The sequence below is a fragment of the Halichoerus grypus genome, chromosome 12, assembly GCF_964656455.1.
Source record: "Halichoerus grypus chromosome 12, mHalGry1.hap1.1, whole genome shotgun sequence".
NCBI classification, from domain to species: domain Eukaryota; kingdom Metazoa; phylum Chordata; class Mammalia; order Carnivora; family Phocidae; genus Halichoerus; species Halichoerus grypus.
Genome location: NC_135723.1, coordinates 21,893,936 through 21,921,328, shown reverse-complemented (window position 1 = coordinate 21,921,328; position 27,393 = coordinate 21,893,936). Strand labels below are relative to the sequence as shown.

The following is a 27,393-nucleotide window of genomic DNA, read 5'->3' as shown; positions in this document are numbered from 1 at the left end:
CTTGATGCCATCCATTCATTCCTAATACCAGTCAACTCTCTCCCAAGACGCAACGACTGCTATCCCATAGTACTGAATATGGTAATGATGCAACACACACACACACACGCACACACGCACACACCTCCTTCCCAAAGGTGAACATGAGTATGTGTGCGTGAGAGACCAAGTTCAAATTTTTGAATTCAACCATTCCCATCCTGAGCAATTCATGGTTATAACAGTTGGTATGTGAAAAACTGCCCTGAATGGGGCATCAGTACTGGGAGAAAAATCTCAGAAGCACTTTCCTTGAGAAGGACGAGAAAAAAATTAAAAAATGGGATTCATAATGTTCAAGACACAAGCTGATACTGATCAACTAAAAGATTAACAGGACTACTGTCTTTAGTCTTTTACAGATAATACATTTATTAATTCCTATTTACAGGACACTTACTCAAAAGGCCAAGTATTTATTCCATTCCAAAGTGAATTAAGTTTTAACCACTCAGTTTGTGGATTTACCCATATCCTCTCTTCATTTCCATTTCCCTGACTAAATCACTGCCCTGTTCTAAAGGGGGGTCTTATTCCTCTGAAAGATATGCAACATTTTGAATGTTGTGTGTTTTTTGTAGGGATAAAGTCCTTAGCTTAGGCCAGATTTTTAAAAAGACCTGTCCCCTCCCCGAACCCCTTCTCCCCCCAATAAAATTGTTTAAGAGGGTGAAGTCCAAAAGATGATGTAGTTGATGATTGCTAGTATCCATGGCAATGATGATTTGCTGAAAGATTTCCTGAAACTGGCCACTGGAGCTGTCTTCCAAAAGACAAATTGAAGGATTTCATGAAATTGGATCTATCTTCCAAAAGGAATGAACTTAGATAAAAAAGAGGATGGGAAGCACCAGAGGATTACATTTACCCATGCTGACCTTGTCTTCTTTTCTGCACAGTTTCACTAGTTTTAAACAAAGGAAAATCACCATCCCCTCATTTTTGTTGTTGATTTTGACTTTATTAATTCAATGATAGTGCAAACACTAGGGAAAATGGACATGCCTTCTTATTTAGTTATATTTCCTAGAAAATCTTTTACTTGGAATTAATAAAATGCGGACTACCTGCATTGGTAGAAAAACTTCAAAATGATTAAGATATCAAGGGACACACATTTAGAATCAGATGAAAACTCAACTCATTTTTTCCCAGATTTCAAACTACACTACAAAGCTCTAGAGATCAAAACAGCATGGTACTGGCATAAAAAAGACACATAGATCAATAGAACAGAGCCCAGAAATAAACCTACACTTGCGTGGTCAATTAATCTACAACAAAGGAGGCAAGAATATCCAAGGGGGAAAAGACAGTCTCTTCAATAAATGATGCTGGGAACACTGGACAGCTACATGCAAAAGAATGAAACTGGACCACCTTCTCACACCACACACAATGAACTCAAAATGGCCCGAAACCATAAAATTCCTAAAAGAAAACAGGCAGTCGTCTCTGACATCAGCCTTGGAAAACTCAACTGGTTTTGACTTAAATTGAAGAGGCATCTACACCTGACAAGTCAGTCCACTGTTGCTGTGGTGGTTTTAATTGGAAAATTCCTCTATCTTCCATTCTTCTGCAGCTCTTAGCAAAGTGCTTCACACGCAGAAGGTGCTCGAATACTTGCTGGATTGAGTCAATTCTTTGGTATCGCTCATAAATTAATGAGGAACTTGTAACTCTGTATAGTTTCAGAGTAGTTAAAGAGAGAAAAAAAGAAATGCTCCGTAACAGGACTGAGGCTTCAGGTGTTCCCTAACAGAGCAGAAAGCCTTCCAGCAGAGCACTTAAGATATCGGTCATCTTACCTACGATTTCTTCACTCTGAGCTTTTTTCTAATGCAAATTAGTCTGAATTTCTCTCTCCTGCGTCTGGTCTCCCACCTGAAAGTCTTCTGAACAAAGAAATACTACCGTAATTAGGACTGCCTGGCAAAAACCTATTCCAAATTTCGTTTCAGAAAGTTGCATATTCGACTTTCCCTCTATTTCCAAGCTTACTTTCAATGATGCGTATCATGTGCATTTATGGCTAATGCACATTGTTCCCAGTTCTCAGATAAGAAAAAGCCGATCCTCAGTGTCCCCCCCCCCACACCGAATTACCATTTTTGTTATTAGAGCTTCCGTTCACGATTTACCAACTCTAGACCCCAAACTGACCACGGGGAGGGTAAGAATCTCCGCCCCCTTCCCCACAGCGTCCCTGACAGCTGCCAGACCCTTGTAGGTCTTCCACCTTCGCGGCCTTGACCTCCACCCGAGAATGCCCAGCATGCGTCCCGTGCCCGCCCGGCCCCAAAAGCCCACTCCGTGCGGCAGTCACTGCGAGTAAACCGGCTTCCTGATCAGCGGTCTTCCCTAAGCGTGGGGCAGGCGCTTGCCGGGGCCGCAGTATCAGACCCGCTACCTCGGCAGCGCGCCCCGCACCGGAGGTGTTCGGGAGGCGGCCGGAGCTCTAGGCAGGGGGCCACCACTACCAAATTTTAAAGCAGCAAGGCGCATCCCCGTCACGGAGCTGCGGAGACCGGCCACACGTTGCGGGCTGCCGAGGGGAGGCCCGGCCCCCGAACCACAGCTCCCCTGGCCGGGCACCGGGCGGCCCAGCGCGGGGACCCCAGCCGGTGGCCCCGCGGGCAGCGCGCGGCCCCAGCGAGGACGCCAAGGGCAATAATGAGATTTCAAAACCGGAGGGGACACGAACAGGCGAGAAGCGAGCGTCGGCGGGGCAGGGCTGAGAGTGTCTGCGGAGCACCGTGAGGGCGCCGGGAGCCAAGGCTGGCTTAGACCCCAAGGGAGGCGAACGTCTCGTCAAGTGTGGGCCGCCGGCGCAGGGGGGAGATGGAGGGAGACGTCTCCGGAGGAAAGCACTGCTCAGACTTATCCTGTCAGCGCTTAGAGACCGCCGGGGTGGGGCAAGTCTAAGCTGTTGCCTGTTAGTTTTAGGAACGAGTGAGAGCCAGAGACCGAGAGGTAAGCCCGGGAGACCGCAGACACGACCGCCGGGCCGGGCTGGGCCCGAGGCACGGCCGTCAGCGCTCCGTGCGCGCCCGCGCCTTCCCTGCCGGCCCCGCCGCCTCTCCTGCCGGCCCCGCGCCCCCTCGCGCGCACTCACCGGCCGGCGCTGCCCGGGCCTGCCCAGGGCCGAGCCGCCGCGCTCCGGAGCCCCTGCCGCCTCGACGCCACGCCGCTGCGTCCGCGCGCGGCTCTCGGAGGAGGCGCCGAGCGGCTGTGGGGCCAGGGCGCCCGGCGCGCCGCCCGCAACCCGAGCCCGCCCCGCCCCGCCCCGCGCCGCCCTCCGCCCCCGGACCCCGCGCGCCCGAGGTCTCCTCTCAAACGTCTAGAACTTCGGGGGCGTGCTTGGCGACTAACGCTCTGCTGGTGCAGCCCGCAAACGTTACGGGACTGACACCCCACTTTCCCCTCCCCCGGCTCACGAACTCCTCAGGAGGGGATTCGTGGAGCTTGGAGGTGGGGTACGAGACAAATTTAGAGGGTCGAGGCTGAAGAAAGCACAATAAACACGCGATATAGTATTCAAGTAGGAAACATTGCTTACTATTTGTAAAATGGAAACATCCTAACCTATATTCTCAAATACAGTGATTATGGAGACTCAGACTTGACAAGGAACATGGAGATGCAGAATGACAATCTTTAAAAAAAAAAATGCTTTGATGAACTGCTTTCGATGAACACCTTTTCTTGCAAATACTGCCTCGTGCAACAAGACCGTGCGCGACAGATTCTTTTTCAGGAATTCTAGTTAGAATTTACAAAACACCTTTTTTTAAAAAAAGGAAAAATTAAGTAAAGCAACAAAACATCCTATTTGGGAGAAAGGAATATACCTGGGGGGGAAACGGAGAATGGAAAGAAAGGAGGAAAAGAGGAATGAAAGAGGAAAAAAGGGAAGGAGGAAGGAGGGAAAGAACCTGTTTTCTTTCTAACAACTGAGATGCAAGAGAGCACGCAGCCAGAGGGCCTAAATCCTCGAAGATGAGGGGTAGAAATGATTTCAACATAAAAACTTGCCCGGGGGGCGCCTGGATGGCTCAGTGGGTTAAGCGGCTGCCTTCAGTTCAGGTCATGATCCCAGGCTCGTGGGATCGGGCCCCGCGTCGGGCTCCCTGCTCCGCGGGAAACTTGCTTCTCCCCCTCCCACTCGCCCCTGCTTGTGCTCTCTCTCTCTCTCTCTCTCTGGCAAATAAATAAATAAAATCTTAAAAAAAGGAAAAAAAAGGATCCGTCTAGTCACTGCTCCGAGAATGGATTGCCAAGGACCAAAATGGTTGCAGAGAGAACCAGATGCTGGTTACTGAAATACTTCAAGTGGAAGAGAGGCAGAGCCTGTAAAGACTAGGACAACACAAAAAAAACAGGGAGAGGAAAACTAGAGGAGAGTAAAGGGCAAGACCATCACCAGATTTTATAAGAACTACAGAGATTATTGCCTCTCCAGGGCTTGATCCCATGACCTGAGCTGAAGGCAGACGGACTGAGCCACCCAGGCGCCCCTCTCACCCGTCTTTTCTTAATGAAGTCTGGCAGTTCCAGATAATGTTTATGATATCTCTCAACTTTTAAAAATGGGTGTACATTTGGAACATGTTGTGATTTATTTTCCTTTTCTAAATAAATATTCACATTGCTACCTAATTTTGCATTTATATTTTTGAGTTCTTTTTCTTAAAAGGAGTGCACCAAATTGTGGCAGGGATCATAAGCAGCATGGAGATAATAAGGACTTGAGAAGGAAGTGCCTTCCAAAGACTGGGCATAATACATTAATATCATTGTTTCTGCCTTAAACAGTGCCCGAGTATCTCTTTCAACTAAGAATCAGGTCCATTTTCTTGATTATAAAGGCTCACTTACCAGGGCAGTGAAAGGCAAGGGAGGGAAGATAGGCCACTGTTGGTACTTAAAATATGAAAAGATGACCATTTTTGTGAAGTAAGGCTTTGAAACAGGTCCAGCGGACTGATCTGCAAGTCCAGTCTCACAGGCTATCTGATCCATCAAAGTAGAAGACTTTCATGGCATTTTTGCCAAAACATCTACCTCAGTCACCTAAACAAATACCTGAAATTTCACCATTAAAACACTCATTCTTTTGGATCTTGACGCATTTCTGGAAGTTTAACACTACTTATTACAATAGAAATCCCTCAGGGCAAATTTACAGTTTGTTCCATATTAACACTTTCTGTGAGATGACCATGTTAATGCCTACCACAGTGTCTGAGTTGACCCTTCTCTCTCCTATGTGAGAACTGGTTAACACCCACAGGACTAGGACCCAAGCTGGTTTTCTGTGTCGGGGGGATGTGGGCATGTTCTGGTTGTGTAGGGTGTGTCTTAGGGAGAGAAGCCAAAGACAGCCGTCCTCCTTTGATGTTTTGCCAAACTCCAAACATGGAATATGCTAGAATATAAATGTCACAGTTGGAAATTTAGAGGCAGACTGAAGAATCAACTTCAAGTCTCCTAAAATATGAATGTGGGAGAAATTATATTAGAATTCAGAGATTCTAATTAGCTTTTAATTAATGGGGTTTCCTCTTCAGTCTTGGAGGGTGTTGTTTAGTTTCTGTTGAGGTGATTCTTAACAGAATTTGTTTAGATTCTATTAAAGTGAAGAGGTGTTCAAAAGTGTCTAACTTATCACAATATTGTGTGCCTTCCCTGGATGGTAACATTAAGGGATTCTTGTACGAACTTGGGTGTAAGTTAGTTTACTGTCCCTAGATTTATTGAGGCAATATTTCTTTTTTTTTTAAAGATAAATTTATTTATTTGAGAGAGCGAGAATGAGAGAGAGAGAGAGAGAGTACATGAGAGGGGGGAGGGTCAGAGGGAGAAGCAGGCTTCCCACTGAGCAGGGAGCCCGATGCAGGACTCGATCCCGGGACTCCAGGATCATGACCTGAGCCGAAGGCAGTCGCCTAACCAACTGAGCCACCCAGGCGCCCGAGGCAATATTTCTTATGCACAGTTCTGTGCCTTTTTATTATTCACATATATATCCATCTATTGTTCTACCAGTATTCTTTCCATAAAAATTATGTCTTCGGACTTAACTTCCTCTTTTTCTGCTGTACTGACATGATTTCTAGACAGTGGGTCCAGACACTGAAATAAAGTAATAAGGCCACTGGAGATTGGCAGACTTTTCCACTGTCGCTGCATGGTCTCCCATGTCTATAAAGAGAGCACCAATTTCCATCATGTGGGATTAAAAAAAAAACTGTAAAAATTCATTTCTAATAAGTACCCAAAGGACTAAATGGGAGATCCAGTAAGAATGACAAAACCCTCTCACCTCTGAACTGGAATTCTTTTAATAATGGCTGATTTTTTTTTTTTCCCTGCACAATAAATAAATGCGTAGTTGCTTTTGTACTTACTACTATATTTTGTATGTGAAGCAGTTTGTTGTTACTCTGGAGAAGTATGAATCCTTAGTAAGATTCTTTCCAGACAATTTAAAATTATACCTCAGCTGTGGTCCCAGGTCTACCCATCAATTCTAGTGTCCCAGCTTCTTTTCTCAGTTGAATCCAACCACTCTCCATCCCTTGGTCAGAGTGGATTTATTCAAAGGTCATGGGCTTAAAACCCTCCCACAGCTTCCCAGTGCTTCCTAATTAAAGTTGAATTTTGTTGGTATGAGAAATTGCTTCTCCTCCCTTGCTCCTGACTCCCCCCCTCCACCCCCTGCAGCACTAGCCCCCAGGAGCCCCTCTGTAAATTCAAAAGATCTGAGACTCCCCCAAGGAGCCAGTCTAGTTCCTGCCTTTGTGTATTTGCACACATTGCTCATTCCTAAATATGTCTCCCCGCTGAATCTGCCTAACAAATCCTATTTATTCTTTTCTTTTCTGGCTATAACTTTTAGATCTTCACGTGAAAATAGTGAATAACACAAAAAATACTTTTGTATGCATTCAACCCATTCAAACCTGAACATTTTACTGTATCCTATTCTGACTTTTAAATACGAAAGAAAACATTTTAGGTAGAGTTGATGTCTTCCACATACCCCTCTCTGATCTTATTCCCTGGCCTGAGGAAACCAGTGTAATGAATTTGTATTTACTATTCCCACGCATGCTCTTAGATTTTTGCTACATATGCATGTATTCATAAGTGACAAATTGTACAGTTGACCCTTGAACAACATCGGGGTGAGGGGCGCCAACCCCAGTGGAGTTGAAAATCTGAGTATAACTTTTGGCTTCCCCAAAACTTTACCACTAATAGCCTACTGCTGACCGGATGCCTTATCCATCACATAAACAATCGATTAGCACATATTTTGTATGTTTTATATCTTATATACCGTATTCTTAGAATAAAGTAAGCCAGAGAAAAGAACATGTTATTAAGATAATCACAAGGAAGAGAAAATACACCTACAGTACTGTACTGTATTTATCCAAAAAAAACTACACGTAAGTGGACCCACCAAGTTCAAACCCGTGTTGTTCAAGGGTCGACTGTATTTGTTTGCAAAGTTTAAATATCCGATAAATGGCATCATGCTATAGAATTTTGCAACTTGTTTTATTGTTATTGGGCATGTTCATTTTAACACAATAGAATATTATACAAATAAACCACAATTTATCCATTTTCTTGTTGATGGATGCTTGGATTGTTTCTGATTATTTGCAATTACAAGCAATGCGGCTGTGAACATTTTTGCACACATCTCTCTGTGTATACATGTGAGAGTTTCTCTGTGATAAATACCCAGAAGTAGCTGTACACATTCAACCTTATGGATATTGTAACATATTCAATGTTACTGATACTACACTGCTCTCCACGGAGATTTGTATTAGCTATATTTTCTTTTTTTCTGTATTTTTTTTAAGATTTTATTTTTTTAAGTAATCTCTACACCCAATATGGGGCTCGAACTTACCCAAGATCCTCTTTTCAGCACCACTATGTTCGGATTCTGATTTTGCCTCCCTGGTTAGGTATGACATCATTGTTGTTTTAAATGATGTTTCTGTGGTCATTAGTGAGGTTGAACATTTTAATCTTTTGTTATTTCAGTTTTTCCTTCAGTGAATTTTCATTCCTATTCTTTGTGACTTAAAGAAAATTATGTTATTACCTTCTTCTTCTTTTTTAAAGATTTTATTATTTTTTAAAGTAATCTCTACACCCAGTGTGGGGCTCGAACTCACAACCCTGAGATCAAGAGTCACATGCTCCACCAACTGAGCCTGTCAGGCGCCCCCCAAAATTATTTCATTACCTTCTATTATCTATTTGCATGAGTTCTTTATATTTTCTAGAGTCCAGTCCTTTTTTGAATGTATATTGTGGCTTTATCTTCTCCCCTTCAGTGGCTGGTTTTTAAACTTTGTGGTCTCTTCTGCTATGCAAGAATTTGACAAATGAATCCAATCAAACTACAGACCACTAATCCTATAATCTTTTCTTATGGTTTGTCTGCTTTATGTCATGTTTAAGAAATCCTTTCTTCCCCGATCCCACAATGATATTTTCTTCTAAAAGTTGTAAAGTTTTACCTCTGCCATTTATGTCTTTAATCTCCCTGGGGTTTATTTTTGTGTAATGATATGTCTAGGGATCTATTTTTTTTCACTTGAATAACAAATTGTCTTAGTACCACCTGTTGGCTAGTCCATCCTTTCTCCACTTCTGACAAAACTACTATGACTAAAAACGGTTGATTGGAAGTTATTTGTGTGAGCAAGGTGATCTGGCTGGTTCATGACAGAATTCCTCAACTTTCAGTTCGTAAGTCTTTTTTCAAGAGAGGAACCCTTCAGTGTTCTGTCTGGATGATAGAAGCTCAATTCCAGGATTCAGGGAGTTGAAAGATGAAAGGGTGCTGTGGTGAGCGAGGGGGGTCTCACCCTTCAACTGGTAGGCTTTTGCTTAATACCTTAAAAAGAAATTACTAGACTTACCCCAGCTCTTTGCTGCCTGAAATCTCTGGGTCTTCTTCAACCTCTCTGATTCAAGTTATCCAAAAAAATAAACCTCCTGTCCCTTGCCAAAATGGGAAGGATAGTTTCCTGTTGGTGTTGGGATGAAAGAAGTCCGTTCCTTATTCAGAATTTTAACCAATACCCTTGTTTTCATCCTCTTGCCTATTCCTTGCTTGCAGAGGCAGTTTTCTCTGCAGTTCCAGAATCTTCTGTGTTCTGTAATGCAAATCCCTTCTCTGTAGACAGTTGGATTTTAGCTTTTTACAGTATGATTAGTTACTACTCGTCCATTCACTTTTCTTTTTTTTTTTTTTATTTTTTTATTTTTTTTTTTTAAAGATCTTTATTTATTTATTTGACAGAGAGAGACACAGCGAAAGAGGGAACACGAGCAGGGGGAATGGGAGAGGGAGAAGCAGGCTCCCCACTGAGCAGGGAGCCCGATGTGGGACTCGATCCCAGGACCCTGGGATCATGACCTGAGCCGAAGGCAGACACTTAACGACTGAGCCACCCAGGCGCTCCTCGTCCATTCACTTTTCATTTTCTAAAATTTTGTTATCTTTTATCTGTTTGTCTCCATCCTATATTTTCTTTGTCCTTTTATGGCTTTATATCATTTAAAATTTTCTAATCATTCTTTTATTTGGGTATTGGGATTTAGTCTATTTCCTGCTTTTTATCTCCACTGGTTGTTTATTTTTTTTTTCCTACTTGGTTATATGTTTTGTTTAGAAATGCTGTCCATTTTTATATATGGATCTTGTGTCCAGCAGCTTCTTGAACTCTTATTAATTTTCGTGCTTTTATCTTTAGAGTTCCTTGGGCTTTCTATGAAGACAAGTTTATCAACGGCATCTAAGGAGAGTTTTATCTCTTTTCCAAATCTTACACCTCTTATTTCTTCTTCTTGTTTTATTGCATTGGCTACAGCTTCCAATACTACGTAAGCACTACTCTAGCCTTGCCTTTCTTATGTAAAGATTTCCTTTATTCAGCCTTCCTTTCTCATCCCCACTTCTAGATAGAGCAGATTATTCTCTTTTCTGTGCCCATGAGATCTAGAATACGCTTCTACTGCAGCATCTTTTTCACTGTATTGTATTTGTTGGTATTTCTGAGCTCCAATTAGACTACAAATTGAGGAAGGGAACCATGGTTCATTCATTGTAGTATCCCCCAAAATATATCTTAGTATGGTAGTACATATTTAATAGATGCTTACCAAAAGAATGTTTATTGCTACATGAGGCATTTCCACAGTTATGTTTATTTGTGTGATTATTGGTGAATATCTTCCTTCTCCACTAAACTGTGAACTTCCTTAGGGAAGACTGTGTCTCCCGTTGTTTGCCAGTGCATCCCTGGTGCCTTTCCCAGTGCTTGGCACGTGGTATCCCTTAATATATATTTGATATGAATGCATAAACAAAAAGACTGAAGTGGGCTCTAGTACGAAGAATCTTCCAAAATAAAAGTTCCTTCTGTCACATTTAAGCATTTAAAAAGGTACTGTCCTCCAAGGGGTGTATCTCCTTTCAACAGATTATTAATTCATTCATTGTAGGTATACTTAGGCTCAGTGTTAGTGGTGTCAAAAGTATTGTGAGAATTTACCATTGTGGAAACCTCTAGATTTAACATTTTTCCCTATAGGTGTTTTTTATTTATTTTGGTACTGGGATAATTTATTAACTATTTGGAAAAAAATTAGCTAGGGTCATTCCTCCCAACATATAACAAAGTAAATTCCAGAATAAATTGTTGGAATATAAATAAGCTAAAGCAAAATATAGAGTAATATTTATATAATGTGAGATGCAAGTCTTTTAAGCATATGCAAAAAACCCTTCATAAATAAATGCACACGAATGCACTAAATACCTAGATGCCATATGCCCAATAAACATATATGAAAAACAAATTTTACTTGAAATGCATCCTAAATACCCATCTCAAGTAAATAGTACACATCTTTGTATAAAAATTAGCTAGGAAAAAAGCATATTATTTAGTGTTAAAAGTGGCAATTGCCATGTATGGGAAAGTTAAAAAGATAAAGTACAGAAAGGCAATACAAATTGCTATCAAAAAATTTCAATTGACAAACATTAAAATGAATGGGTACATATTTTAGTGATCCGCTATACTTTTTTAAACCTTGAAACATAAGACAAGAGTGACAATCTCAATTTGGGAATTTCCCAAGTAACATACATATGTTCCTTCTTAGCTGAAGGGTAAAATATATGTGATATTGACTACATTTAAGATCAGATATTGAGTATAATTTACATTAAAATGTATGGTGAATAAGAGATTAACTGTTTAGAAACCATGGAAACTCGGCCATGCAAATATTTTTTAATCTCTGCTATTACTAAACTTTGTTTCCTTTATTTATTTAGAAAGGTAAGTCAGTTCAACCAACAATACTTGAAGTCCTACTCTGACGGTCTATGTTTCAAAATAAATAAGCCAATACACATGTAAGTCCCCACTTACACTATTAAAACTTTGAGGAGATGGACTGGTAGGGAGTTCAACCCTCTTCTGATGGTAGGAAGACAGCTGGATGAGAGCACTATAAAATATCTTGCCCTAGTTATCTGGTAGGTCTATGGCACACACACAAGACTTGGAAAGACAAGGCTTTGGGACAAATTCAACCCCTTCTTCCAATGAGAAAATGAACCAAATATGCCATCAAATGATGAACCAGCAGCAGACAATTTGTGAACCAAGAAAGGAGAATCAATAATTAAGATACAATAGTTACCATTCTTGGGCCAAACACCACACTTAATTATAAAATATATCATATGTTAAATTAGGCTGAGAAAAGAAGGCCTTGTATCTCCAATGATTCACAACGGATTTGATACCAGGCTCAAAATACAGTTTAGCTAGACTTCTCAGGGGGATCATCCTTTATCATTCCCCTGTTCAAAGAGCAATACTACTGCCATCTATTACTCTATTACCCAGATTTTTTTTAATCCTCTGAAAATCAACACATTCAACACTATTGACATACTTTTTATTGTGTAGACATTAGAAGCAGAGAAAATGCCTCAATCGCCATTTTTATTGTAAACACATAACACAGTGTCTGTCACGTAGCAAGCAATCAACAAGCATTTGCTGAATGAATGCACGAGTGCTTGTTATGAGTCAGACATTACATTAGCAGCTAACAAAATTCTCAGGAATTCAATAATTTTCAGAATTCTCCATTGATTTTTCTTGGTGTAATTAGGGTGATTAATAGAAAAAGCTGAATAAGAGAAACACGGCTCAATTGAAAGTGTGGCTTCATAATTGTTATTAGCAATGACGAAACGAAACACCAGTATATATATCTAACACTGTTCTTCCCAAAACCGATCCGGCTTACAAATCCTACACAAAATTTAATTAAAAAATGAATAAAGACAAATGAGCCTCAAATGGCTTATGGACATAATCTTTATTTAAGCATGGGCTTTTAGCTTGGCTCACCCTAGAGTACAACCTTTTAGTTAGGTTAATATGAGAGTTCAGGGCTACGGGGCCATTATAACGTTGCTGGTGTTGGTACAACTTCATCAGAAGGTATGAGTATGACCCGCAGGAAAAACAATCCACGAAGAGAACACAATGAAAACATCCACTGTTTTACAAATCACTCTGTTACCACAGACACGAAATGGCAGTTACTGTTAGTAAATCAGCCACAGAACACTTTAAAAGAACCTTTAGACAAGGAGCTGGGAACTTTTGGGAGATAGGGTTTTCATCCACAATTTTTAAGTAGAAAATATTTCAAGGTCAAGCATTTTTCTTATCCACAAAACAACGCTAAACCAACATACATTTTAAGGAGTATATTAAAGGAGATACAATATCTTTACAACTATCTTCTTGAGTAGGTATCTCAATGAATTTTCTGCAGAATATAAGTAGCCCGAAATTCAGCAGCAAAATATTGCAACATAACAAGTAAATAGTGTCAATGTGTTATACTGTAGAAGAGAATACAAAAAGGAACGATAATTTAATCATATAAAACATGATACAGAGCTGAAATACAGTCCACTTAAATAGCTTTGTGACCAAGAATGTTAAATTCTGTACTAAATGCCATTTTTAAACATAAAATCTCTTAAATTTTTGTGCTTAAACTTTTTTTTCTGTTAAACTATTTCTTATTTTCAATACTGCCACTGTAACTGATATTACAACAGATCACAATTTTCACGGACACAGCAACATGAAGACATTTACTCATGAGAAAATAAGTCACTTGTCATTAGTTCACAGTGTGGGAAAGTGGTGTGCACTCGATCGTAAGAAGGGCTTTCAGTTAGTCACCAAGTCCTTCGCAGAATTTTCCTGATATCAGATGCGGTGTGCGATTTAAAAGAACGGGAAGCAACACATCACATGTTGGAAGGAAAAATAAAAGTTGTGATTCTTCATGGGTATCGTCTAAGTGACCTCCGTCTTCTGTTGTAGAAATGCCTGAGCCCATGTTGTCGTGAAAAATTCATCATGTAATTTTGTTTGCGAGTGCTGTTAAAATCAGAAAGGAGAGAGGCAGGGAGGCAAAGGAGAGAGAGCATGTAAGTCCCATCATGAAAAAAATCTAGTCTCTGTTCTAAGTTACCCTGCTATTTGTCTGAAAATTTTCATGGTTAATCGGTCCTGCTGACAATGCTACCCCAGGACAGGATAACTAAAGGTTGACACCTGCATTCACTGCCTTTGGCCTTGAAGAAATCCCCTTCTTTTCATTAGTGAGCTCCAAACCAGAAAAAAAATAAAAAAGGTAAATTCTCTTGACTCACAGTGAAAGTGGACTGAAATTGTTTTGGCTTTTTGAATTTTATTCTTGACCTTTTTCTGAACACTTGGGTGGATTTCATTTGAGAGGAAGTGTGTGCTGTACTCACTACCTTATTTAGACACATCTTTAACAAGTAGGAAACATAACTTGATTCCTTTAGCAAACATTCTCGTCTAAAGCTTAAAAAGCAAAAAAGAAGTTGTTAGCTGAATCAGCTTGACCTTCCTATTTCATTAGACTCAGGGGCAAAATAAAGTAAGTTTTTCTCACGGCCTTCCACAAACAGTAAGCATCTGGGGTCTAGAAACATGGTCTTATGAAAAAGACATTCCACTGGAAAAAAGATCATAAAATACTAAGAAAGTGTAATCGACTGTATAATTGACTGTATGTGTATGTAAGTACATACACGCATGCATACGTACATACTATACGTGAAGCTGATAAAAGTACGGAAAATTTCTGTAGGAAATTGCACAATATTGGTGGACATAGCTATTAAAAGTTTTGGTATGGAAAATATACTTTAAAAAGGATCATTATCTATAACATCACTGGAAAGAATCATACTCCTTTCACACACTGACTTGAGTGACAACATATCTCACTGTGGCATCAAAACGAGGTTTTGAAATGTGAGCCTATCACTATTTTTCAAATTCACTGAGTCTCTTCAATGCTGTCTGGACACAGAATTTTTCCCTCCTTAATTTCATGGAAACATAAAATGTATCTGGAGTGGGATGATGTCATGTGATGTGATTCCACCATGAAGGTCAATATGACATGAGCGTGAGTTAGGGTAAAGAGGAGGCAACGGGTGATTTTGCACCGAGCAGCATATTCCAGGTTATTAATGATCAATATACTAGGCAAGGTGTAAAATGGTACTGTTTTACATAGTATGTTATACTAGGTATTATATTTAAGCATATTATACTAACATTTGTAATATACAAAAACCTTTAAAATGAGGGTTTTATAGTTTGATCATTAGAAAATTTATAATAAAATGTCTCAAAGGAAAATATATAAAGTGAATGTCATCAGATACGCTTAATCAACAAGCAACAGCATCTGTACTGAAAACCTGATAAAAAGACTCACAGTGATATATATTTTATAAAATAAAATGAAGTGCTAATAACTTTCTGCTCTAGGTTTCTATTTTATCAAAATGCTAGAAACTATAGAATGGAAGCTAGAATATACTCTGAAGACACTGTAGAGAAAAAAACAACAATCAGGTTTATCTTCAGTCGCTTTACTAGCCCTCCTTCCTCCCGTGATGTTGCAGTGTTACATGTATTAACGAAGTCATCGGTTTCAATTCCATAGTTGATGAAATGAATTTATCCACTATTTATTATCAGCTGTAAGTATTAATTGCTGTCTGGTTACAAAAGAAGGGCAATGACCTTTTAGTCTTGAACTAATTAGTCTTGAACCAATCAAGTGTTAGAAGAATCCTGTTACCTCTTTCATCACAAAATGCTGGGACTGGCACTAGCCATCTTCCTCCCAGCATGGTAGGTCACCTTGTAGCCCTTTCCCTTATTATATATTACTATATATATATGTTATTATAGTGGCCCCCTAAACTAGCCTCCTCATTCTCTCTCCTTATGAAAAAAACGCTGCTGAACAGAAACCATGAGATCCTGAGAACGTATCACTGAATACACAATGGTATGTATGTGTGTGCGTGTCTTCCCACATACATAGGGTGCGTTTGGCACACCAGTCTCAGTAAACTTTCCCTCAAATGTTGGCTTTACTTTGGTAACAAGCCACTCACAATCCTCTTGTCTGTGGAGCCACATCTAAGTTAACTTAGCCAGATACTTCAAGTCCTCTACATGCTTCATCTTGTTCTGTTTGTCCTTTCTTCCACTACATTCCCATACAGACTGCTCTATTCAAACTTACCCCAAACCTTTTCCATCCGTCTCACTGGTCAACCCCTTACATCACTTCTTAAATTGCTACATTTTTTTCCAAGTATCACATTTTATGTATTGCTCACTGAAGGGATTGCCCCCCAACTTTGAACCCTCACAGTGCTCATCTTCTGCTTTGGATGGAGATTGTGTTCTGCTGGGGCAGTGGCCTGTCCCCCATTCCCCCCACGCCCACACCACAGAACTGAGCCTCCTGCCTCACCCGTGGGTGGTCAAGGCATGTCTGTTGAACTTTTGGTGACTTACTGATTGGACTCCTGTTGTAAATCATTACTCTTTAACTATAAAGAATAATTGCAAGGTTAAAGCAATGAAAATTATTCTGTTGAAAACACGTTTAAAGATATAAGGTACTCAAAGAGAATTTAAAATAGTTAAAATATTTTACATAGAAAAAAACTCAGAACACTCAAGATATTTAGTTATCCCAATGCAACCTAGATTGACACGAAAGCGACCTCAATATATGGGAACAAAGGAACATTCAATTTTTAACAAAAATTGATGTGCATGTTTAATGGCTTTAAAGCAACTTCTCTAATAGAACTATTGACTCATTATTCTCCATCGCTATTTGTAAGAAAATAAATATTAACAGGTTGCAGATTTTTAATACCTTGACAGTCCAGCATGGAAGCTTGTATCTCGTTAGAAGACATTTTGATTCATTGGATACTCTTTAATTTTGAATAAATTTAAATATCAGCAGCATATCTTTGGATCCCTGAGAATGTTGATGCACACGTCTGTTTGCTAGAGATGCCTCGTGTTTATCTAGTCACATTCAAAATGGCCCGATTTTCAAAGCATTCTTGAAACTAACTAGTACTTTCATATGTAAAATATAAATATTTCTGGAGTCTGTTAGGTCGGAATCTAAAGAAGCAGGTTTTTCCAGTTCATAAGCTTTTTTTAAAATCAAGCACCGTGGGAAGCTATACCAAACTGCTGTCTGCCTCTTAGGCCATTTAATAAACTGATGTGCTCATTAAACAGATATTGTGGCTTCTGAAATGTCTAACTTAACAGGATTGGGCACTCTTAAACAAGTTGAAAGATCTCATGTTTACTTTTTTTTTTTTGTGGAGCCTGTTTTTCTCTCTGATACATGTAGATATATAGCTATAGATAACCTTATAACCAAAATAATAATAGATGTGATGGAATTAAGATTTGTTTTTCCACTGCAATTACAGGGGAAAGTAATTTTTTATTATCATCAGTCCAATGAAGGCAGGTAATGTTCATCCCAAGGCATATCAATTACACTACTTGACCTATCGATTTGCTCTGGCTGTGCATTGAACTTGGTCCATTTTTAAATTCTCCTACTGTCAGTCATTGAGCGAAGGGAGAATGAATATCAGTGGCATCTTGGAAATGCTAACTTAAATGTTCACTATCGCTGAGTGAGTTTAGGGACTTAGATGATATGGAAATATAAGACACTTCTCTGTTTCTGCATAGGAAATACGGATATTGCAAGAATTTTCTTTTCTTTTTTTTTTTTAAACATTTTATTTATTTGACAGAGAGAGGCACAGTGGGAGAGGAAACACAAGCAGGGAGAGTGGGAGAGGGAGAAGCAGGCTTCCCACGGAGCAGGGAGCCCGATGCGGGGCTCGATCCCAGGACCCTGAGATCATGACCTGAGCCGAAGGCAGACGCTTAACGACTGAGCCACCCAGACACCCCGGATATTGCAAGAATTTTCAAGAATGACTGTACTCTTTTGAACTGTTACTCCTCACTGGAGCCAGTATCTTAGGTCATTAATTATTATGAAAAAAATTCAATTGATTTTTAATGGGTTCTTATGGAAATGGGGAAGACAGAGACTTGGTAGAAGTAATCTGAGCTCATAAAAATGTAAGTATTTTTACTGATCTGTAATTAAAAATTTATTTATTACCAAAACATATGATACAATAAATAACACCTCATATGAATGCAGAAATAAGAATTCAGTGAATTGTCACATCTTTCAGAGAAATATTGGTGAGGGTCAGATGAGAAGCTGTCGATCAAACTAACCAATGAAACTCCCCTGCATAGAGGATGCTGGATATTTCACTTTCAAGACCATGCATTTTCAGGAAGGCCACACAAAAATAAGTGTAGACTCATGTATCTCACAAATGTTGAAGATTTCACATCTATTTTCTCTGTTAAGTGGTAAGGAGAATAATATCTGGTAACATGTACCTCAGGGAATTGTAAGGACTAAATGGAAACTTCTAGCATAATATGCAGATGATTAATAAATGATAATCATTTTAACTTCTTTCCTAAGTCTTAAAGTATCTCCACTAAAGGATAAATGCAGCTATATATTAAAGAGGGCAAATCTTACCTAAGAATAGGATCTAGAACTCACCAATATTATGAATAAGTCCATTACCTTCTGCCAATTCACTTATTAATTTAGAATAAAATTAAAAGTCAAGTTACCCTCACTCATCTCCAGCACAATAGATCTTTTGAAAGACATTACATTTAATCAGAGCCCCTAGGTCTTTTGCACACATTTCTGGTTTTAATTTCCCCTCACAACAAGTTTATAAACTATGAGCACTTCAAAAGCACCTAATACAGTCCTAGGCATAGAGTCAAATTTGTTACCCAATGAAGCAATGCTGATTAGCACTTTGTCTACGCCCAACATTGCATATACATTAGAGAACTGCCACAAGGTTGCTGAACCCTGAGTTTACATGATACAGGTTTCAAATGTCCCAGTGTATCTCAATGTCATATACAACTTTGTTCTCACGATTTTTTTTTTTAATTGCAAAGGTCTTTGACAACACTTCTCTTAATGTAGGTAACACTGATGAAACTATTGGTCAACAATTACCCAGGATTAGTAAGAGGACTTACCTTACTCTAGTGGAAAACCAATGACAGCAAATAATGAAATATAACACAAGTTAAAAAATGCCTTTCAATGCATGCAGCACTGTGATTAGTCATAAAAGTCTGATCAGGTTTAGATGCAATATAGGATTTTTCATCTCTTTTGAAAATAAAAATTAAAGAAGTTATTTCTTATTCTTCTACACCTAATATATACATATATTTAACTTTTTAATGTAATGCAACATGCAATATTTGCTCATAACCGTATGTCAAGGTACATGTAGCTTAGTACTACATTTGGCATAAATGTTGCGTATAAAGTATAAATACGAAAGTAGTAGTTAATAACTGACATTAATTTTGCTATCTGTTTTTTCAATTATTTACATTTTAGAAAAATGCTTATTTCTGAATATATTAAGGAATGGGCTTTAAAAAATACAGAAGTCCACTACATCAGATAACGCAGTCAAATTAATAAAGGATAAATATGCTTTGCAACAAGTGTACTATGCTCATTTCCATAAATCATTTGTGCCAAAAATGACAGTATTTTGATAATGAATAGCATGAGGGGATGGTCATGGTGGTACTCATATTATTAAAATCTGATAGATGTGTTTAAGACCATAGTTAGCAACATACTGGTTTTCATTCCCAGTAAATGTGGTAAAAATTCACTTCTTAGTAAATCAATTCACAAAGGCTCTTTACTGAGCAATTTGCTTTCAAGGTACACATGCAAAAATTGGCCCACTTCATTATACACGTGACAGGTTGTGACTTAAACACGTACACAAAAAAATGTGATATGTGAATGAAATGCATAGTTGGGTGAGGGAGATTCTTAGGATAGAAGGATGAGTGCCCAAGAGAAAAGATTAAGACCAATAATTTTCTTTTATCCTAAGAAGAACCCCACCAGCATGGATCTTGTGAGGGGTCTGCCCAAGTGTGTTCACAAACATTTACTGAAAAACGTTCTATGCTAGCAAATGAGTTCAGAGAAATTAGGTTTCTGACATGATTGTCAGTGCCAGTGTTATGCTACATCGTTCAGACTTTACAGAATAAGGCCTTTTGGTAAGCTAGTGAGGCTGGGAAAAAAGTCATCTGTCAATTCAGTCCATCTGTTTTATGCCAGAATAGCAGGGGCCAGTCATCATGAAGTGCTTTTCATGGGCAGGTTTCATTGAAAAACATCACGAGAACGAAAAGATTTCACTCTCAAACAAGCATAAAGCATAAGTAACTTTGCTTGTTAAATGATAAATGGTGCTTTTTATCTTTATGGTGTGGGGCCTGTCACTCCGTACATCCATATTTATGAAATGCAAATCCTTCCACATGGAGCATGTTAGAATTAAGCCGTGAGATTACACATTTATTATGTATGTTGTCAATTTAGGATGCATTCCTTAAGCCTTGAAATATTTTCAAAAGTGCTGAATTTGTTGTCATCAAACTCTTTTCTCTTCTTAGTTAATATGGGCAGTATTGAGGTTAAACTCAAGATACCATGCATGACCACAACTTTTCTTTCTAGGGATTTTTAGCATGTGTCCCTAGTGCACATGCACAGAAGCAAAACTATGGTGATAAAGCTAGATTAGGCCAGTCTGCACTCAGAAAAGAAAATACATTCTAAAAATGTAATGGTTTTCCAACCATTAGTTGCAAAAACATATTAGCAGCCCTCTTTGCAGTAATCAGTTAGGCAGGGCTTGTATCTCTTTAGATTTGCATCCCAGTCTCCTCTCCTGTCCACACTTGAGGAGTTAGCCATACTAGTTTATATAACTAAATGTTATCATATAAAAGTATAGTGAATTCGAGGATATTTTGAATTATTAGGGATATATGGGAGTATTCTATCTATTTCTAAATACACATTCACTGTAGCAAAATTAAAATTAGCACTATTTGTGAATCATGAAATTAGCCTTGGATAGCTTCTCTGCGCCTCATTTGGTTGAAAGACACTCTGGAAAATTATTTTTCTGAATTCTCTGGAACTTTCTTTTTTATTTTAAGCTTATCAAATGAGTAACTTAAAGTAATTAATCTGTAGAGCTATCAAGGGCATATTAATTAGTAAATGCCTTAAAACTTTTGACTCTTCTGAAAAGAAGTACTTTGAAAGGGTACAGTGATATAGAAATGTTAAATCCTAAGACAAGAGCAAAACATCAAAACGATAGTTCTGAAAATATACTTTCTCTGTATTGGTATTAAAAGAAAAGGAAAGAAAACCAAGCGACTCCTTTAATTTTAACAAATTTTAAAACATCATTAAAGAGATAGCATTTGCTTTTAAAATTACCTGTGTAATATATAAAAATAAAATTATATGGTGATATGCGTGAAGCTATAATTTTTAAATTATTCACTGAAACTATTCATGTGTGGCGATGCTCATTCCTCACTCAAAATGTTTTAGTGCCCTGAAAATCCGAGAGAACCATGCAAGGTAAGAGCAGACAGGTGCCTGGTAAATGATAAATTCTTGAAAGTACTAAAATTCTGGAGATGGAATCAAAGTGAAGTCTTTACAAATACAGATTATTTCTCCAGAAAAATACCGGAAACAATAGGTATGATTGATATGATAGATTCCAGAGAATCTGAACTTGACTCTTACAGTAATATCATGATGCTGGTGGCTGCTTCTAAAAATTAGTATCAACACCAGGCATTCCAGGATAGGGAACGAAGAACAGAGCTCTGCTTCAAAGTTGCAAAGGGGTTGTTTCATACCAGGGGAGGATATTTGCACAGCTGAGCCCACCTGCTCTTTAATTTTGTCTAAGGGAGGGTATTACGGTGATGATAAGCCTCTGAAATCCAAAACCAATAACTGAAATTGCTTGGCTGGGTGGCAGGAGAAGAAATAGCTACTCGCACATATGATATGTCTACCCCAGGGCAGGATTAGCTGCCTTCTTTTGAGGACTGTCAAGTTTTGAAGTTTCCATAGAAGTTGGTAAGGCTTTGTCAGGCACAGGAAGCCCCATTAATGTAAACTGACTTGGCAAGAGACTTGAAAGATAAAAAGTGTTTATTGACTCTAAATCTGATTCTCAACCAGCTTATTAGAATCACCCGAGGTGCTTTTAAAAAAGACTGATGCTCAGGTCCCACTGTAGATCAATTTAAAATCAAATCATCTGTAGGGATGCTTCTTCCAAAAGCTCCTAAGTGATTCTGATGTTCAATCAGATTGAGAAGCACTGCTCTGAAAGGAGAGTAGTTAGGGCAGAAAGGCTGTAGGGTTGGTTTTTGGTCTATCTGGACATATCTCTGGCCTTACTATATATATGTATTCATTTTAGAGCCCAGGTTATATCCTATTCTCCTGGAAGAATGTGTTCTGAGGAAGTCAACGTCTAAGTAAAACATCAGCCTCATGTATAGATCCAAATGAGTTTGGACTGTTTTTAAACTTCAACTTTGTCTTGTGGAGGCAGAGCCCAGCAAGTTGTCCAAAGCAGCAGAGCGCACAGTGGGGGCTTGTGTAGGGACCAGGTTGCTCTTGGATTTGGGGGTTGATATGGATGCCATGCAAGCAGGTGCCTCAGTGAAAACTAAGACGAGGGCTAACTCAAGACTGAAATATTCAGCTCATGGCTATGATTGAAAGAAAACAAATCTGGTAGTTTGCCTACCAATCAATCATTTAAGTTTGCTTTCAAAATGACTGAAATCAGCCAAAGGACTGATTTCATTTTCGGTTTGGTAAACAGAATGAACATTTGAACCTATCTACCGAGAAGATTCGCCTCTCCTTGCCAACCACTTGGAGCCATCAGTCCGAACCCGTCGAGACATAAGCATTCCAGTTCTACAGGAACTAGATCGTTAGAGAAAAAGCAAGTCATCTCTCTGCAGAACAGTCAACCCGGCTAGGTGAGAGCAGTGCCAACTTTACTATACGGGACAAACCACGGGGGAACACCCTCCACGCGCTCGATGCTGGGGTTGGTCGGGGGGATCTGAAACCACAAATTCCTCGCTCCAGTGGCCATCGCGTCATCGCACAGAAGAATGCCTTGGGCATCTGTGGCTCAGACAGGTGTTTGTAACTGGGCGCCTTAGCTAGCAATAGACCCCTTCTCTCTTCAGGATGTCATGCCATCTCATAAGGCAACCCAGATGCGGCAAAGACATTGTTTCCCATTTACCTCGAGACTTTTGTGTTACCCAATTTCACTAATATGGTCAAATCCGCAGATACGTCTTTTGCTTATTGAAGTTTTCTAAGGCATATTAAATTGCTCTGGGGACTTTGCTACTTCAGGTTGACTCGAGCTACAGATTGCAGTTGCTGAAGGGCGTAGGCCAAAGTCTCGTGGGGGCTTCTCATCAGGAACGGTTGTTACTGAATTAAGGAGCATGCCATAGCAAAAGAATTTCAAACCTTCCCGAAATGGACATGGGACGCTATGTATCAGATACTCACAGGACGACCTCCACATGGTCCAAAGCCCATTGATCATGACCTGTTCCATTGTGGCGAGGTTGCCACCAGCGCAATAAAACTCCTTTCATCCGTGCCTCCCTGGGTCACAGAAGGACAAAGAGGTTACGCGCTGGAAGACAAAACTTTCTGGTATGCCATTTCCAGACCTCAAAGATAACAGGCCAGTCTAAATCAACACGACTGAGGGTGCGGAATTCGGATTTGCTTAGGTCACGGTACTCTTCTGAGCAGCATTAAATTTTAGTGGCGACTCAAGGGCTTGCAGTCCGCTTCCCTCTCCCTCCCTGCCTCCCCGGGCTCCGGCAGCAGCTGGAAGGAAGGGCACCGAATTCGGCCCACGTACGGGCCATGCCTTCTGCGTGACAGGCGCTGTGCTAGAACTGGGGGTGCGGTGCCGAACCAAAGTGACACCGTTGCCTAGCCTCAGAAAACTTTCAAAGGCGTGCACCCCGAAAATGAAAAAACGTTCTTCTGTAAAGGACTAGAAACGCCCGCTAGAGAAAGGGAAAGAGGCACACGGCGCCCCCGCGTGCAGCGGCACGCTCTCCTCCCTCGTGCGCCTCCTCCCGGCCTCCCGGGAAACAGCAACCCAGCTCTGGAGCTCGGGCCGCGGCTCGGTTCCGCCACCACCCACCGGGCGGCGTGGGCGCGGGAGCTCAATCTCGGCGATCCCCAGGGATCGGGCCACTTACAGGGGGACGTTGTAGGACACCCTCTGGGCCTGCGTGAAGTCCTTGGGCTGGTGCTGCGCGATCACGTGCCAGCTGATGCCGCCGTTGATGCTGTACTGGAGCAGCACGGCTTTGTCGGCGGCGCGCGGGCCGCTCACGTCACTGTTGCAGCTGTCCGTCTGCGCACTGCTCCCAATTTGCAAAACAAACATGATTTTGCTGAAAACACAGGGAGACGCGCGTCAGGGAGTAGTAGAAGAGTTATACTTTCTAATTTTTTCTTTTTAACCTTTGCAATTTCTGAGGTCAGAGAGTAGAAATGGAAGCATCCAGTCTTAGGACTAAGGCGTGTTAATAAAAAAATGTTTTTATATTAACCTTTACCTCCTACCGATGAGAAGTCATCTCAGAAGGTGGGTTTTCTACACCAAGAGAACAATTTTGACTTTCAAAAGGCCTGTGCTCTTCTTGTCTTAGAGTATTTTGCCCCAAATACCTTCTATTCTCTGGAAGGTAATGTGGGCCAAATAAGCATGAGGACATAGAGAGGACCAGGAATAAAACCAGGATATTTCTACTACATCCTTCCCCCCGCCCCCCCAAATAGCTCCAAGCTGAACAGCATCTACACAAGGATAGATCATCATGTCTATTTTAGGAGAGGATGTTTGGAGATCATAGCGGAGGGAAAACTGAGTTGGACATGCAGGCTCTGGACCGTGTCTGTTACTCTGTTTGAAGTGTCATTTTGCTCCTCATGGTCATCCTTGCCCTTAGAAGATACAGTTGTTTTTTTTTTTTTTAAGATTTTATTTATTTATTTGACAGAGAGACAGCTAGAGCAGGAGCACAAGCAGGGGGAATGAGAGAGGGAGAAGCAGGCTTCCCGCTGAGCAGGGAGCCTGATGAGGGGCTCGATCCCAGGACCCTGGGATCATGACCTGAGCCAAAGGCAGACGCCCAATGACTGAGCCACCCGGGCACCCCAGAAGATACAGTTTTTAAACATAGGAAATCTACCCTAATAAGAGTCCTAGTGATTAGTAAAGTAGTGCCATTTACGGGACCTGGTGACATAAGGCAGTAGATTAACACTTATGAATGCATAAATTAAAACAAACTTGCTCGCACAACATGGCGTGCAATTGTTCATTAAGCAGCTACTTGCAGCTGTATATGGGGTCAAGGGAAAGATCAGGCTGTCCCAGATTAAGTCCATCTTTCTGGCAGGAAAACACGGGATGGGTGAACATAACTTTTGGCACCTCCACAGTTATCACACAGGACTTCATTGTATTTTCATTGTTTATCATACCAAAAGACCCTAAACTTGCCTTTCTGCCTCTGAAAATACATTACTAATATTTTCTAATGTCAAAAGCCTTAAGTAAATGTCTACATTTTTATTTAACCAAGCATCTAATTCTCAAAATCCTTGTAGCTCCTGAACACTCTGCAGCAGTCAGTGAATACTCTAGTCCAGTATTTTGCAATCTTCATAAAGCTTTGGAATCTTTTTTTGAATTACACAGACAAAAGGAGGTGGCAGAGCTGGGAATGAGCAGGTGGGGAAGGAAAGCCAACCTTCCTGGGGTCTCTTTTTCTTCCCTGGTCGATTTGCAGTCTCTGTCCACTCTACTCAGCATTAATAACCAGCTCCAAGAACATTTGATTTTTAAAGTTCCCATCCATTCACTGATCCTCCATTTCTGTTTATTGTAACTGCATATGCTAAATATAGGTATATATGTTTGCCTGACTACAAATTTACTTCACATATACATTTATATTTACATACTTGCAAATAGTCAACATGAAATTACCTATATAGGTTATCTACAGCCAACTTAAAATTTTTTCATTACTTTTTTTAAACTTTACTGAGACATAATGGACATAAAACACTGTGTAGGTTTAAGGTATACAACATGTTGATTTGACTGACTTATCAGTTCTTTATATTTGGCCATTTCTCCTGGCTTATGCCTATGTCACCACCACTCAGCCAGTGTACGTAAAGAAAAACAAGGTAATTCTACAGTAAATTGAAGGAAAGCATAATTCTGAGTTGTGAAAACATACACTGCTTCCTCCTACCAAATTCAAGTGACATTTAGGTCTCCACGGCTTCGCGACACCCATGCCGTGACGTTCACGCTTATATTTAACAGACAGCGGGAAGTGACCAGTCTTGTGGCCAGTTCTGTGTCTGAACCACAACACGGAAGTTTGGTTACCTTGCTCGAGTGAGATCCAGAGGCTTGGTGGCCGCCTGCCTTATCTGACAGCCATTAAAATAGAGTGAGTCTCCATGGGCGTAGGGCGTCAGCTGCCCGCAGCCACTTCCTATCACCCCACCTTGAATGGTCTCCCAGTTTGCTTCAGTGACTCTTGCTGACTCGAAATTATCTTTGATATAACTGGGAAGATCATGACTGAAAACAGAGCAATCGTCACCTAGAGGGAAGGGAATAATTGCAAAAGTTAGCGAGAAGCAGCAGAAACATTAAAAGATGAAGGATTCGATCTTAGGCTTAGTCCGTTCTTGTTACTGTAAGAATGACAACATACCAAGCAGATACAGACTCCCAGAAATAAATGTTTCTTTTGTACTGGAGCAATTATTGGCTTGTGTTCTTGAAAAAAAATCCCGCTGTGGGTGCTACATCATGTAGGTGCTAATGTACCTAGTGCTCACGTGAATCGATTGTGTAAATACCCAGCATCTGGCTGGGCCTACATGTTCATCAATGATGGGTCTTGGTGGAGAGCTCTCATGATGGCATTAGAAACCAATCTAATTTCTTTCTCCCCAGCATGCTTTTGTAGCAGAAAATAGGATAGGGGCGCCTGGGTGGCTCAGTTGGTTAAGCAACTGCCTTCGGCTCAGGTCATGATCCTGGGGTCCTGGGATCGAGCCCTCCATCGGGCTCCCCACTCCTCGGGGAGCCTGCTTCTCCCTCTGCCCCTCCCCCTGCTCATGATCTCTCTCCCGCTGTGTCTCTCTCTGTCAAATAAATAAATAAAATCTTAAAAAAAAAAAATAGGATAAGTCATGTTCTGGTTCTTCCAGCTCTATACTTGAGTTTGGGGGCAGAGTCTGCATTTTATTCATTGTTGGATTCTAGTACCTAACACAATACTTAGCACCTATGAGATATGCAATAACAAGGTCATATAAATAAATGAATAGTGAACAGGCTGGAAGAATGAGACCACTGAGCTGAAATATGGGCATTTAAGACATAAAATTAACAAATGTGTATATGTTTGCATTTGCCCTTGATTTGAACAGCAGTTTCCCTAAACATCTACAATAGTTCCAAATCAAAAGGTCATAGATCTGTTGGAGCAGGAGAGAGGGCAAATTCCAGACATCTGGGACTCCTTGTGAGACATCTGATTTGTTCATTTGCCTCAAGTTCAAGTTCTCCAGCTAACACATGGACAGAACCAGCTGGTCGCAGGGGTAATGAGACCAGAAGAAAGAGATCACGGCTAAGTAATTTCTGACATGAGAGATGTGTAGCCGTCTACATTAATCATACTCATTTCATTTGGAGGCCAGGAAATA

At 40.4% G+C, this 27,393-nt stretch overlaps 2 protein-coding genes across 4 annotated transcripts in view; both read right to left on the bottom strand.

Annotated features, from left to right (window-relative positions):
- Nucleotides 1–3,221, bottom strand: part of SLC26A5 (solute carrier family 26 member 5) — a 54,072-nt gene extending 50,851 nt beyond the window's left edge. Inside the window, exon 1 of the mRNA XM_078059845.1 lies at nucleotides 3,158–3,221. The gene's annotated coding sequence lies outside the window, so the exon portion shown is untranslated. The remainder of the gene's footprint in view (nucleotides 1–3,157) is intronic.
- Nucleotides 3,222–12,470: 9,249 nt separating this feature from the next.
- RELN (reelin) overlaps nucleotides 12,471–27,393 on the bottom strand; it is a 490,351-nt gene continuing 475,428 nt past the window's right edge. The window contains exons 61-66 of one of the 3 annotated variants that reach the window (XM_078060039.1): nucleotides 26,057–26,276; nucleotides 23,841–24,038; nucleotides 23,128–23,226; nucleotides 22,435–22,518; nucleotides 18,690–18,825; nucleotides 12,471–13,574 (exon numbers count right to left, since the gene is read on the bottom strand). In XM_078060039.1, the coding sequence (XP_077916165.1) occupies nucleotides 18,696–18,825; nucleotides 22,435–22,518; nucleotides 23,128–23,226; nucleotides 23,841–24,038; nucleotides 26,057–26,276 (731 nt within the window). In that variant the 3' untranslated portion in view covers nucleotides 12,471–13,574; nucleotides 18,690–18,695. The remainder of the gene's footprint in view (nucleotides 13,575–18,689; nucleotides 18,826–22,434; nucleotides 22,519–23,127; nucleotides 23,227–23,840; nucleotides 24,039–26,056; nucleotides 26,277–27,393) is intronic. The other 2 variants (XM_078060040.1, XM_036067465.2) reach the window with 2 other exon arrangements.